The following is a 14156-nucleotide window of genomic DNA, read 5'->3' on the forward strand; positions in this document are numbered from 1 at the left end:
ACATGTCTTTGAGCTAGAGGCAGTCTGTGGGGCTGCTGGTCTGTGACCACCTGATCTAGGATTGTCCCCTGTTAGTATTATGGCTGCAACATGGTACAGGGTATACTGGATTTTAAGGGGTATTAATATCTTGGATTGGAAGGAAAGCCAGGCGACAGGATTGTTCTTGATCAGTACATCATCATAGGTCAAAAGGTTTTTTTTTTTTTTTTAATTTTGAATAAGAAAAAGAGGATTACCCGAGGTGTACAAGTAAAACTGAATATAGGAAATCACAATCCTTTGCAGATTGTTTCCTATGGTAGGAGCCACAGGATTGTGTGTAAAGGATTGTGAATGTTTCTGTGCAGCTTTCACAGAGTTTCTACAGGTAGCTGTACGTCAATCTTGAATGAATTGACCCCTTTTCTTAGCCTTCCTCTCAGCTTTTATTTATTTATTTATTTTTATTTATTTATGATAGTCACAGAGAGAGAGAGAGAGAGGCAGAGACACAGGCAGAGGGAGAAGCAGGCTCCATGCACAGGGAGCCCGATGTGGGATTCGGTCCCGGGTCTCCAGGATCGCGCCCTGGGCCAAAGGCAGGCGCCAAACCGCTGCGCCACCCAGGGATCCCCCTCTCAGCTTTTAATGGCCACTCTGCAAGTCATAGAGAATCTGTCCACCATTTGTTTTGCTAACTGGTAGGTGGCATGACTTCATCCATAAGTGGTCTACAGGACACTTTTATTTAAAAGGTAAAGAAACTCTAGGTTAGTTCTGTGTATTCTGTGGAACAAATTCATCAAGTGGAGTAGCTAACTTCAGGATGTGGCAGTAGGTTTGTGTGCTCCTGCTCAGAAGTTGAAACTGGAATAGGTATACCATAGGAAAAAATGATGTGAAACATAATAAATGCTCTAGTCTTAAAAGCACAAAGAATAGGGCTCTTGCTTTAGTTTCTGCTTGGAGATCATCTTCTTTGGTGAGATCATAGGCACGAGAGTTGGAAAGCCTCAGTATGTTAGGAGAAGATAAGGCTTTATTCCATTTTTCTGTCTTTTGTAGCGTCCAGTGTCTGCTCAGTTTCAGTCCTCAGACGCCAAACTGGTAAGTTATGGATTGTTTGGAGACGTCGTTCAGATTCTTCTTTTCAGTCCCCAAATGGAAAAGCCTTTTAGCTTTGCTCTTTCACAGTCCGTGTTTGATGCACCTGCTTTTTGAACTTTAATAACATAGACTAAGTGAAAATGAATGCACAGAGGTCTTTCCAGATATAGGTTATGAGAGTAGGGGCTGCAGGAATTTATAAATCCTCTTTTCCTGATAGTGATCATGCTGTGAAAGAGGTGGTTGGATTTAAATGATGAACAGGGTTTAGAGGCATATCTATTGCTTTGACCAGAATATTCCAGGAAGGAAATATAGTTCACAGACACCATTTCTTTTCTTCAGATGTCTAATGGAACGTACTGTTGTCAGTAGCTTCATATTGGGAACGTTTTCACATTGAGTATTGGGCTGCATTTGATTGTGCACATATTTTATATGCAGTGATTTGCAGTTTTATGAATCTTAGGGACCTCTGCCATAATAAGTGTCTGAGATGCTACCTTTAAAAATAAAGACAAAATATTTTATCTCCAATTCCTAATGAAAAGTATGTCTTCCTACTGTCCTTCTTAGTGTTGAGATTAACTCTCATTTTCTTCTATGAAGATCTTTGTTTTCTTTTAAACATCTTTTGAAGTGATTAGATAGCAGTGAGGGTGCTGCTCCTGCTATTTGATGCTTTGAAATGAGGGCTATAGATGTTTTATACAGAAGTGTGCCCCTACAACTATTAGTTCTTAGGCAAAAAGCTCCAGGACATTTATTTTGGCCTTTGTACTCCCTTGATACAGTTTCTGGACAGCTTGGGAGCTTGAATGGCAACTCTTGTAGCTACTGTTTTTGACAAAGTGCTTTACATGGTTCATATGAATCCAAAAAACGAAGAAAAGGCTTACTGATGGTTCTTGTCTAGTGTTTGGTGACTGGTTATTGTGGTTCCATAATACAAGTTTTGGTGTTGAGTTGGTAGAATTAAAAACTCTGTAATGTTTAGTGTTATATGGTTAGCAAGCACCTAAATGTGCTAGCTGCTCTCCATGGCAAACAAACAAAAAAACAAAACAAAAAACAACAAAAAAGCCCCAAAGCTGTTGATTTCAAAGAGCTTACATTCTGAATACCTTTTAGGGATATCTAATCTTACTTAAGGGGAACTTTAAAAATGCTTAATTCATGTCTTCTGAATTTGATTTTGAAGAAGTGTCTTTGATTTGTAATTCTAATCTTAATTTTCCTTCACCCATTTTAATTCTCTTATATCCAGCTCTGTTGCTTGAATTGCTGTAGGTGCAATAGCCTGTGGCCAAGCAAGACCTATCCCTCCTGGTTGTGTATTTGAACACCACTTATATGACACAAAGCCTTTCTAGCTTTATTCAGCCAACTTTATACATGTTGAATTCTTCGACTCTTCTTGTTCTTTGTAGCGTTCTGCATTGTCACTGTCTTTCCATTAATAAAGCATCCTCAGCTCCATGGTAGTTTAGTCAGAGCTAAGTGAAAAACGAAACAAGTTCTCTTCTCTGGCCGTGTACTTTGTCAAGTTTTCTTTTTTTCTGTCACTGTCAGATTGTGCAGTCACAGTTCTTTGCTTGTTGTCTGATTATTACTTTTTAATCCATTGTCTCTTTCTACATTTCTTCTTTCCCTTCAGTGGTTCAAATTTCCCACTCAGAAATTACTTTTCTGTGTTCCAAGGCAGACTATATGGTTTTGTGGAAAGCACTTGGACTTTGGAGTCAGCCCCAGGTTCATATTTGCTCTGCCACTAACTAGCTGTCAGACTTTGGGCAAGTTCCCTTCCGTCTTCCAGGCTTCCTACCCACGTCAGTTAAATGAGGATACATGGAGGTATGGTGTAAAAGAAGCAATAAAGCATAGGTAAAATATTTGGGATTGTTCTGGACACATAGTTACATAGTCCCCTTCACACTTTTGAGTCCTGTTGATTTTCCTTTTACAGACCATTTGAAGCTAGTATTGGGTGTTTTCTTGATATTCTTACCTATAGCCATTCTTTTCACATTTGCTGTCATCCACAGATGCGAATAAATTACTTTATCTTTTTATTTATCCATCCTTCCAGACATCAGTGAGGATTCTAAGTAATACTCAGTCAATACCCATTCTGAAAATCACTTCTCACTTGATTTCACTGCTGTTTCTCCTACATCTTTTAACTCTTTTTACTTGGTGGTACTTTTTATTCATTATGTTATGATGGTAAGCCCCAGTTAGAAATATAATCTAGAATAAAAATTATATGAAATTTGTACAAATGCTTTTGTAAAACCCAAAGACCGTGTATTTGCTCTATTCTCCCCTTTTAGTAGTTTTGTCCTAAGAATAAACATTTTAAAACCTGTTTTAAAATAAATAAAACAGTCTCCATACTTATTCTTCATGAGTCCATGAAACTCTAAATATTTAGATTTTTTTTTATTTTAATATTTGTTCCATTATTTTACTAGGGATTCAAGTTAGACTTACCAGGCGGTAATCATCCGAAGCACACTTCTTACATTTTTGAAGATTGGTACCTCATTTGTTTTTTTTTTAATCCTCTGGTACCTCCTCAGTTCTTCATGATTTTTCAAACATAATTGTAAGTCATTTTGGTAAGTTGTTTTGTTTTGTTTTTAAAGCCAGTTCCCTTAATAACAAGATGCATGTCTTTCAGACCTGCTGACTTCTGTTTATTCCAAATTTCCAGATGTTGCATATCTTTTTTTAACTGTAACACAAGTCTACTTACTTACCTTTTTTTTTCCTCCTCTGATTTCAAAGTATACTTCCAGTTATCAGTTACTTTGGACCTTCTCTATTAGCCACTTTTTGTTTACTTCCCACCCAGATTTTATTCTTACGTGGTTCTTTTTGTTCCTTTTATTTCATTTGTTGGCATTAATCATTTTCCTTTTTAAACTTGATTTTACCTTTTATTTTCTAGGTGGCAAGATGTGTTACATACAAATTGAGCTATTTCTAGTTCATTTGTTTCTAACACAGAACTCTGTAAAACTGCATTAGGACATTTTTATTCCTCATATGTGTTCTCTGTCAAACAGGTTTTATTCTTGTTTTCCCTCAGTTATGGTATCCTTTATGATACCTCGCCTTTTTCATATTCTGTGTTTTGTTCACTTCTTCTCGTTGCTGGTACCTGGTAGCTTTCTTTAGGCTGAGAATTATTTTTCTGATTCAACATCTGTTTTTCACTACTTTTAGCGGAGACAGGTTGTTCCTCTCAATGATTTCACATTCTCAGTCAGTTCTTCCCTAGCAATAAAGGTTAGATGTGTGAAGGTTTCTTCTCTGGGTATATTTCTAAATCATAAGCTCTACTAATGATAATCTTACATCTTTGATGCATGTTGATTGCACAGCAGAATACTGACCTAGGCAGTAATGGGGCAGTTTAACATCTCTCCATGCACTTCGTAGTTAAAATCCTGTGCTGTCTAGCCTCTCTAAACAGAGCCATTGGTTCTCTCTAAATTCAGAAGAGCTTCATTTTCTTAGTGCATTCATTCAGTCCCCTGGAATATGTGGATTCATTCTACCCACCGCCCAGAGAATGTAGCAGTGCTGATATGCACAGGGTCAAAACCACAGAATGGCTTGCACTTGGAGTGTTTTGTTCTGTTTTTTGCAGTCCTGATGGCCTTCCAAATCAGTCTGATTCCTTTTTATTTATTTATTTTTACTCTGCTTTTAATCTCCAGGTATGTCTTCTTGGCACTCATAAGCATTTCTATCTCCTTTCTTTTTTCTTTGCTATCTTTTCTCTGCCCGCGCCCCCCCCCCCCCCGCCCCTTTTCTCCACCTTTTCTCTCATTTGTGTCTATAATTCAGGCCACATTTCTTAGTAATTCATTTCATTAACAAATGTTGATAGGATTCAACCAGTGGTCTGAGACAGTAATGCTCTTTTGTACCTGGGTAGACATGTCTCTATAGACCAGTATAGCAGATATTATGCTGATAAAGAAAATTCTCGGGATCCCTGGGTGGCGCAGCGGTTTAGCACCTGCCTTTGGCCCAGGGCATGATCCTGGAGACCCGGGATCGAATCCCACGTCAGGCTCCTGGTGCATGGAGCCTGCTTCTCCCTCTGCCTGTGTCTCGGCCTCTCTCTCTCTCACTGTGTGCCTATCATAAATAAATAAAAATTAAAAAAAAAAAAAAGGATCTCAATCCCTTAAAAAAAAAAAAGAAAATTCTCTGTAATCTCAAATTTATTGAAAAGCTGAGATTGGCAGAACACTTCTGACTTTCTAGTCTGATATTTTCCAGCAGCTTCCCCGAAGACATAGGAGCCCTGGGTGGGTTTTAGAGAGGCATTTGAGATACGTAGACTTCAGTAACTTCAACTTTCCATATCTCTCGTCCTCTCAGCCTTTTTAATAGTTTAACTTGAGATAAATAGGTGAAGAGATAAAAGGAGTTTCTAGCCACCTTTTCCACCTTTTTTCCCTCTTAGAGTAGCATTGACCTTTTTCTTTGCAGCCTGGTGGTATTTATGGCAGTAACAGAGTAAAACCATCAGCTTATGAGAGTTCATAACTAGAGCATTCACCTAACAAACACCGTTACTCCTCAGCCCCTTCCATTTGCAAACCTCCCAAAGGTCCCAGGCAGGAACACCTCCTGCATCCCACAATGCCTCATCTAGACAGCTCACATACATACGTAAGTAACTAGAGTTTGAACTCTGAGCTGTGCATAACAAAGGAGGGTTTGTGAACATGTATGGGAGAACAACTCTTTGAAAATGACAAAGAGGAAAGACAATTTTGAGGGTGCCCATTTATGCCATTTACATTCAGGAGCAGATTTAGATTAGTAGAGGAAGGTTACAACATCATTGTAATTTCAGTCACTGGAAGCCAGGAATATTGTTCCATCTCAGAGCAATTCCACAAGATGAAAATTAGGTCTTGAAAAAGAAAAAAGACAAAAAGATCAAAAAGAAAAATAAACAAAATCCAATAATAAAAACAGATGAGAAAATGAACAGGAAAAACAAAAGACAAAAAACAAAAAGCAAAAAAAGATTTTAAAAACAAAAATTGAGGGTACCAATTAGGTGTTATTCAATAGTGACCTGATCCATGTTCTTATAAATATGACCATGCATTTCTTTATTTTTTAAAGATCTATTTATTTTATTATAGAGAAAGAGAGAGCGTGAGCAAGAGTGGAGGGACAAAGAGAGAGGTAGAGAAAAATCTCAAGGAGACTCCATGTTGAGCAAGCACAGAGCCTGATACAGGGTTCAATCTCATGACCCTGAGATCACGACCCGAGCCAAAACCAAGAGTCGGACAATTAACTGACTGTGCCCCCCAGACACCCCAGTCATGCATTTCCTAAAACTATTCTAATAGCTAATAACTGTTTCCTAAAATATTTTTATTATTAACCTTTAATACAGATTTTAGTTTATCAACATTTTTAAATAACAGTTTTTCTATTCTAAAATGCTTAATCTTTATTTCTATTATATCATTTAATGAGTACTTACTTCCAACTCTCAAATAATTTCAGAGGACTTTAAGGTATTCTTAAATAGTGTGAATGATAAGGCAACTTGACCTTGGATAAGGCACTTGACTGCCAGTAGCTTTTTGATCAGAGCCATGTCATCACATGTGAAATAAAGTATTTTTAGCCAATGATAAGTAGTGTGTGAAATGAGAAAAGTCCTCAAAGCATCCAGTTAATATTTTAGCTTTAGTAAATTATTACTAAATAAGCATTCATACTTTAAAAAGTTTTTGAAAAGATTATATTACCTAAATGATTGCCTTTGTGAATCTTTAAACTTTCCCCTTGGTTCCCCTCTCATCCCACCGTGTACTGTTTAATGCATTCCCAGAGATTGGAAGGGAATTAAATTCTGCCCCCATCCCCAAATCTTCTGCAAAGTTCAGTTCTAACCATGATTAATCTGCATGTCAGCACATTCATTCATTTATTTATTTGTTCCTCAAATATTAATTGATCTGCTCCATGCCAAGTACTGTTCTGGGTGCTGAAGATACCACAGGAAAAGGTAAACAAGTGAAAGTCCCTGCCTTTACATGTTGGTTATATCTGCTGATTAGTAGAGGAAGGTTGCAACATCATTATAATCTCAGTCACTGGAAGCCAAGAATATTGTTCCATCTCAGAGCTATTCCACAAGATGAAAATTAGGTCTTGAAAAAGGACCTGAAAAACTAAAGGTATCTCATCATGGAGTTGCCTATCAGGAAATTTATCTTTTATAACTCCCACATTAGCTTTGAAGATTAGTATGTGTTGGTCTTCCTTGTGTCAAAGGTAAAAGCATTCATGATGTGTATAGGTGTATATTATTAGTCTGCTTGGGGCTACCATAACCAACCATAGACTTGGTCAATTTAAACCACAGAAACTTATTTCTCACTGTTGTGGAGGCTGGGAAGTCCCAAGACCCACGTGCCAGCAAGGCAGGCTTCATTGTGAGGTCTCTACTCTTGGCCTGTAGATGACTGCCATCTTACTCTGTGCTCACATGACCTCTTTGTACATAATTGGGCAGAGGGAGAGAGTACAAACTCTCTGAGGCCTCTTCTTTTAGGGACATTAATCTCATCAGACCAAGTCTTATCCTCATGACCTCATTTAATCCTAATCACCTCCCAAAGCCCCATGTCCAAATACCATCAAATCGGAAGTTAGGGCTGCAGCATATGAATTTGGGAGAGGACACAAACATTCAATCTGTAACAGTGAGTATTGCTGAGATGAAAAGCTTTTCCACACATAGTCTACCGAAAGAGAAAAATAAACAGTAGTTCCTGACAATAGGAATACTTTTCTCTCATCAAAGTTACTTCTAGGAAAAAAAAAAAGTTACTTCTAGGAATTTAGAAAGAGAATTTGCTTGCACATTTCTTGAGTTATTGCTTACTCTGCCCATTGACAGATAGATTTGTCTTCTTCTATTAGTCACTTTACCTCTTTCAAGAATAGTGTGTTCACGCTTCATACCACCTGACTTCCTTTGTTACCATTATATTTTTCTGCTCACATAACCTCAAAATCACTTAAGACATTTGTTCTAGATGACCTTTGTGATCATCATTCAGAAGACTGCGAGCAGCATGGCCCATTTGGCTGACTCCTTGAAGTTCCCAGGGCAGTCGGGCAGTGGTCTTTGATCAAGGTCTCTCAAAGTCCAGCAGTTACAGTGTTACTTTTGGTCACAGCTTTTTTCTGTGTCACTGATGACTCTTACCTCAATTCCCAGTCCCTGCCCCTATACAGGAATTCTAAAACAACTCAGGGACTGATTTTCAATTGTGACGTAATAGATTGTTCCTTGGTTTTCTGTCTTAGGTCTCCCCTCCTAACTCTCCTTCCCCACTGCTGAAAAGGATATTATTATTTACTGAAATAAATACACATTTAATCTTACATGGCAGTTATTTTTAAATTTCTTCTATATCTTTGAAAATGTCAGATGTCCTCTAAAACCAGGATTAGGAATAAATACTGGATGAGAACGTCTTGTGGACATCGTTCTTGTTTTTCTGCTTGTTTTCCCCTCAGCCCATAGTGTTTTTCCTTCTCTTCCGTTTTCTCTTCTTCCTTTTAGTCTACTAGCTTTCATTTATTTCCCAGGGTTTCAGGCTGAGAGAGTAATTACAGAAAATGGGCTTTGGAGTTGAGGTTATCCATATTAGGAAAGATGATGATGTTGAGGAGGGACAGAATTGAGAGAAATGAAGAAAGATGGTGAAAACATTTTGTTTCTGTTTTTCCTTCTCCTTAGCGTTCCCGTCCACTCTCTGCCAGTGATGCGGAAATGAAAAACCTTGTGGGCTCAGCCCGAGAGAAGGTGCCGGGGAAGTTAGGTGGTTCTGTGCTTGGTCTATCAATGGAGGAGGTAAAGATCACTCCATTTCAGTACTTTGTGGGCTAACACAGGGTTCAGTGAAAATTAGTGATACCTAATGTTCATGACCAACTCCTATCTTATTTTGAAAAGAAAAAGATTCAAGATGGGAGAAATTTCTTTTCAGAAAACAGCATCTTAAATGGAATTAATTTCTCTCTTCATGCTTTCGTATTCGTTGGTCATCACTCTCTTCCTCTGCCCTATAACCACATGGATTACTGTTTTCAAAATGGGTACTTACTTGATTTTCTCTTACTCTATATAGATCAAAGTTTTGCGGAGAGTGAAGGAAGAAAATGATCGGAGAGGTGGATTTATTCGCATATTCCCCACATCAGAGACATGGGAAATATATGGGTGAGGTGACTACCTTTCTTTTTTTTTTAAATATGTGCCTCAGGTCCACAGAATTGGGTTAATCATGACATAGTATTGTCATTGCTTTCCATGCTTGTCTGTCTTGTGTATTTATTTAGAGTGGCGTGAGTATTATACAACCCAAGAGCAAAAAACAGTAATTTAATCTACCTGTGCATTATTCCTCCCTTTAAAAAAAAAATCCCCTACCTCCTTCTTAATAGCCTGCTAACCCAGAATTAGACATTTAAAAAATTTTGTGGTCATCATTACCTTGATTTGAAAATAAATTGTTTGATCATCTACATGGTGCCTCAATGATATATTGTTTATATTTAATCATCATTGAGATCTAGTTTATGTGCAATAAATGCATCCATTTTAAATGTGGAGTTTGGTGATGAGTTTTGACAAATATAAGCACCAGTTTAACTACCACCATCATTATAATCAAAATAAAGACTATTTCTGTCACCTTCAGAAGTCCCCTTCTGCCCCTTTGCAGTCAATTACCCTCATTACCCTGAGCCTCATACACCTGCTGATCTGCTTTATGTCTTTATAGTTTATCTAGAATCTTGTATAAATAGAATCATCCAGTGTATACTTTGGTGTTTGGATTCTCTTTGTTTGGCATAATGTTTTTGAGATCTATCTATGTTGTGCGAAGCATTAGTTCATTCTTTATTATTATTGTATACCAATTCATATGAATGAATAAGCGTTCATATGAATATATTCGTTCATATGAATATGAATTCATATATCACAATTTGTTTATCCATTCAACTGTTGTGGAACATTTGGGTTGTGTCTGGTTTGAGACTGTTATGAAAAAAGCTGCTAGGAACATTCATGTATAAGTCACTATGTGAATATATGATTTCATTTCTCTTAGATAAGTACCTAGGAGTAGAATAGGAGGATCATCTGATGTGGGGAAAGTATAGTACCATTTTACATTTTACCAAGAGCATATGAGAGTTCTAGTTGCTCCTCATCTTTGTCAACACTTGGTATTGTCAGGTTTTTTAATTTTAGGTATTCCAGTGGGTGTGAGTATATCTCTGTAGTTTTAATTTGCTTTTCTCTAATGGATAATGATATTAGGCATTCATGTGCTATTGGCTATTTGTGTATCTTCTTTTTTTTATTTTAAATTTAGGATTTTTATTTTTTTGTTATTGTGTTCTAAAGGACTCTATTTTTTTTTTTTAACCTGTAAAGAACTCTTGATACAAGGTTTTTCTCAGATATTTATATTGTGAATATTTTCTCCAAGTCTGTGGCTAGCTTTTTCATTTCTTTTTAAGATTTTATTTATTTGAGAGGGAGAAAAGAATGAGCACATGCACTCACAAGTGGGGGGAGGGGCAGAAGAGGAAAGAGGCTGGGGAGGAGACTCCCCTGTGAATGCAGAGCCTTACTCACAGCAGAGCTTGATCCCAGGACCCCAAGACCATGACCTGAAGTTGGACGCTTAATGGACTGAGCCACCCAGGCACCCCAGGTGTTTTTTCATTTCTATAACAGTGACTTTTAAAGAAGTTTTAAATTTCAATGAAGTCCAATTGACCAAACATCAAAAAGATTTATGCATTTTGTGTTTCCTATCTAAGAAATTTTTGCCAATCCCAACGTCATAAAGTTTTTTCTTTTATCTTTTCTTCTAAAAGTTTTACAACTTTAGCTTTTATGTTTAAGTCTGAGATAGTATTGATTTAATTTTTGTGTATGGTGTGAGGCAGGGTTGAGGCTCATTTCTTTTCATATGATGTACATTTATTTTGCACCATTTGTTGAAATTACCCTATTGGATTATCTTTGTTGAAAATTAGTTCAAATGTATGTGTGAGTCTATCTTTGGGCTTTATTTAGTTTCACTGATAAATCTGTCTCAATTACTGTAGCTTTATACTAAGTCTTAAAATTAGGTAATATGAGTCTTCCAACTTTTTTTTCTTTAAGTATTTTAGCTATTTGGTGTCCTTTGTATTTCCTAAGACATTTTAGAATTTCCTTATCAATTTACACAGAAGTCTGCTGGCGTTTGATTGGGATTGCATTGAATATATAGATTAATTTTGGGACAGTGGACATTTTAACAGTATTGAATTTTCCAATCCATGAATACGATCTCTCTCTCCATTTATTTAAGTTGCCTTTTTTAAATGACTTTTTATGTATTTTAATTCCAGTTAGTTAACATACAGTGTTATATTGGTTTCAGGTGTATAATACGGTGATTCAACAGTTCCATACACCACCCGGTGTTCATTACGACAAGTGCACTTATTTATGTCTTCTTTAATTTTTCTTAGCAACGTTTTATAATTTTCACTGTAAAGGTCTTGAATGTGTTTTTTTTTTTATTCATCACTTAGTATTTCATGCTTTTGAATGGTATTATAAATGTTATTTTTTAAACAGCTTGTTATAAACTTTATATATTTAAAGTGTATAATTTGGTAAGTTTTAACATAGGTATATGTCTGTGAAACTACCACACAGTCAACATAATGAACAGATCCATAATCTCCAAAAGTTTTCTTGTGCCTCTTTGTAATTCCTCTCTCCTGCACCTCCCAACCCTTCCTTTCCTGTCCCTGTCCCCAGACAGCTATGATCTGCTTTCTGTTAAAAAGTTTAATCTGCATTTCATAGCATTGCATATAATAAAATTCAACAGGTTCTCTTATTTGTTGGGTCTTTTTTTACTTGGCAAAATTGTTTTTGGATTTTAGATACATACTGTATCATGTATCAGTGGTTTAATTCCTTTTTCTATTATAGGCATATGCCAGAATTTGCTTATTCATCTGTTGATGGACATTTTGGTAATTTCTAGTTTTTTGGTTATTATAAATAAAGCTTCTTTGAACATTTATATACAAAGTTTTGTATGGACATGCGCTTTCATTTCTCTTGGGTAAATACCTGCTTGTAGAATGACTGGATCATATTGTTGTATATGTTTAACTTTTTAAGAAATTGCCACACAGTTTTCTAGAGTGGTTGTACCATTTTACATTCCTATAATAAGTGTGTGAGAGTTCTAATTCTTCCACATCTTCACCAACAATTGATATAGTCAATTTAATTTTAGCTCCTTAGGGGGTCTGTAGTGAAATTACATACAGTTTAATTTACATTTCCCTAATGACTATGTTGAGCATCTTTTCATGTGCTTATTTGCTGTTTGTGTGTCTTTGATGATCAAATATTTTGCCCATTTTTAAATGAGGTTATTTGTTTTCTTGTAATTAAGTTGTGAGAGTTTTTTGTATATTTTGGATATTCCTTTTTTCCTAGCACTTGAAAAATGTTCTTCCATTATCTTTTGGCTTGCATTTTTCTGACAAGAAGCATACGATAATTCTTATTTTTATTTTTCTGTGCATAATGTCTTTTCTTCCTTAGCTTGCTTTTAAGATTTCTTTATGACTCATTTTCAACACTTTATGATATGTTTATGACATATGTTTATGACAGTTTACCTTGGTGTCATTTTCTTCATGTTTCTTCTACTTGGGATTTGTTGAGTTTCTTGGTATGTGAGCTTATAGTTTTCATAAAATTTAGAAAACTTTTGGCCATTTTTTTCTATTTCCATCCTCTCCTTTTTCCTTTTGGGACTCTGGTTACATATTAAATTGGTTGATACTACAGGTCTGGCCTGATAATTTTTTTTAGACTCTTTTTATTTCTTTATTTTGGATAGTTTTCTGGTCCTCTATTTCTAAATTCATTCATCTTTTTGCCTACAATGTCAATTTTCTATTAATTCCATCCAGTGAAATGTTCATTTTCAGATACTTTATTTTCCAACTTTAGAATTCCACTGTTTCTCTTTATATCTTCTTTTTGTTTTTTTCCCATTATTATCATGATTTTTTAGATTCTTGCACATATAATACTTATAGTCATTGTTTTAAAATTTTTGTTATTCTGTTTTCTCTGTCATTTCTGAGTCTGTTTCCTCTTGTTTCTATTTTTTTCTTCACATGTATAGTGATTTTTAAAAATTTGGATGCTGGACATTATAAATATGTTGCTGAGTGGGTTTTATTGTCTTTAAATGCTTTTGAAGGTTTTTTTGGTCTGACGGTTACTTGTAGATCAGGCTAAGCTTTTTCAGGCTCATTTAAAAACATTTTTAAAAATTCAGTGTAATTAACATCAGTTTTATTAGTTTCAGGTGTACAATGTAGTGATTCAACAATTCTGTACATCACTCAGTTCATTTAAAGACATTTATGGTTTGTCTAGGGTAGCTTTGTGTTTAGATCTAGGGAAGTTTTACTATTAAAGACTATTTGGAGATATCTGTTAAATGAGCTCCATATTCAATGAGATTTCTCCATTCTGGCTGGTGGGAATCAATCAATTTATAGCTCTTGATGAATTCTGGAAAGTATTCAGCTTACACTTTCTCTTTAACATTCGCTCTTTGCCCAGCCTTGTGGACATTTACCCTATGCCTGAGCAGGTTTGTATTTATCCAAAGACTCAGAGTCCCTTGTGATGCTTTTTCTCTGATTACAGTAAGGTTGAGAATTTTTGTGCTTATTTATAGGTAACACATTTCTCTTCCTCTGGTGATTGGCTTTTGACCTAGTTGGGGTATTAGTGGTTCTAAGTATAGAGCTAGAACTTAGAGGAATAAAAGAAAATACCCATTTTATGTTTGTTTGTTTTTGTTTTGAAAATCATGCTGTTCATAGAGAAATCTTCCTTTCATCTTACAGAATATTCTATCAATGTAGATAGACCTAGG

General features: G+C 35.9%; 1 protein-coding gene and 1 long non-coding RNA gene across 42 annotated transcripts in view; one reads left to right on the plus strand and one right to left on the minus strand.

Annotated features, from left to right (window-relative positions):
- The window catches only part of LOC140640279 (uncharacterized), a 37875-nt gene extending 29479 nt beyond the window's left edge, over positions 1 to 8396 (minus strand). Inside the window, exon 1 of one of the 2 annotated variants that reach the window (XR_012036950.1) lies at positions 8080 to 8394. This is a non-coding gene — a long non-coding RNA (uncharacterized lncRNA). Of the gene's footprint in view, positions 1 to 8079 lie in introns of both variants that reach the window. The other variant, XR_012036949.1, reaches the window with a different exon arrangement.
- The window catches only part of TTLL5 (tubulin tyrosine ligase like 5), a 270361-nt gene that overhangs the window by 65196 nt on the left and 191009 nt on the right, over positions 1 to 14156 (plus strand). For 35 of the 40 annotated variants that reach the window (XR_012036922.1, XR_012036921.1, XR_012036942.1 and 32 more), the window contains 3 exons: positions 1048 to 1089; positions 8897 to 9010; positions 9288 to 9379. Coding sequence is in view for 14 of the 40 variants with exons in the window: in XM_072839391.1 (XP_072695492.1) it covers positions 1048 to 1089; positions 8897 to 9010; positions 9288 to 9379 (248 nt within the window). In the remaining 26 variants the exon portion in view is untranslated. The remainder of the gene's footprint in view (positions 1 to 1047; positions 1090 to 8896; positions 9011 to 9287; positions 9380 to 14156) is intronic. The other 5 variants (XR_012036927.1, XR_012036926.1, XR_012036934.1 and 2 more) reach the window with 1 other exon arrangement.

Source organism: Canis lupus, chromosome 9 (assembly GCF_048164855.1).
Source record: "Canis lupus baileyi chromosome 9, mCanLup2.hap1, whole genome shotgun sequence".
Lineage (NCBI taxonomy): Eukaryota > Metazoa > Chordata > Mammalia > Carnivora > Canidae > Canis > Canis lupus.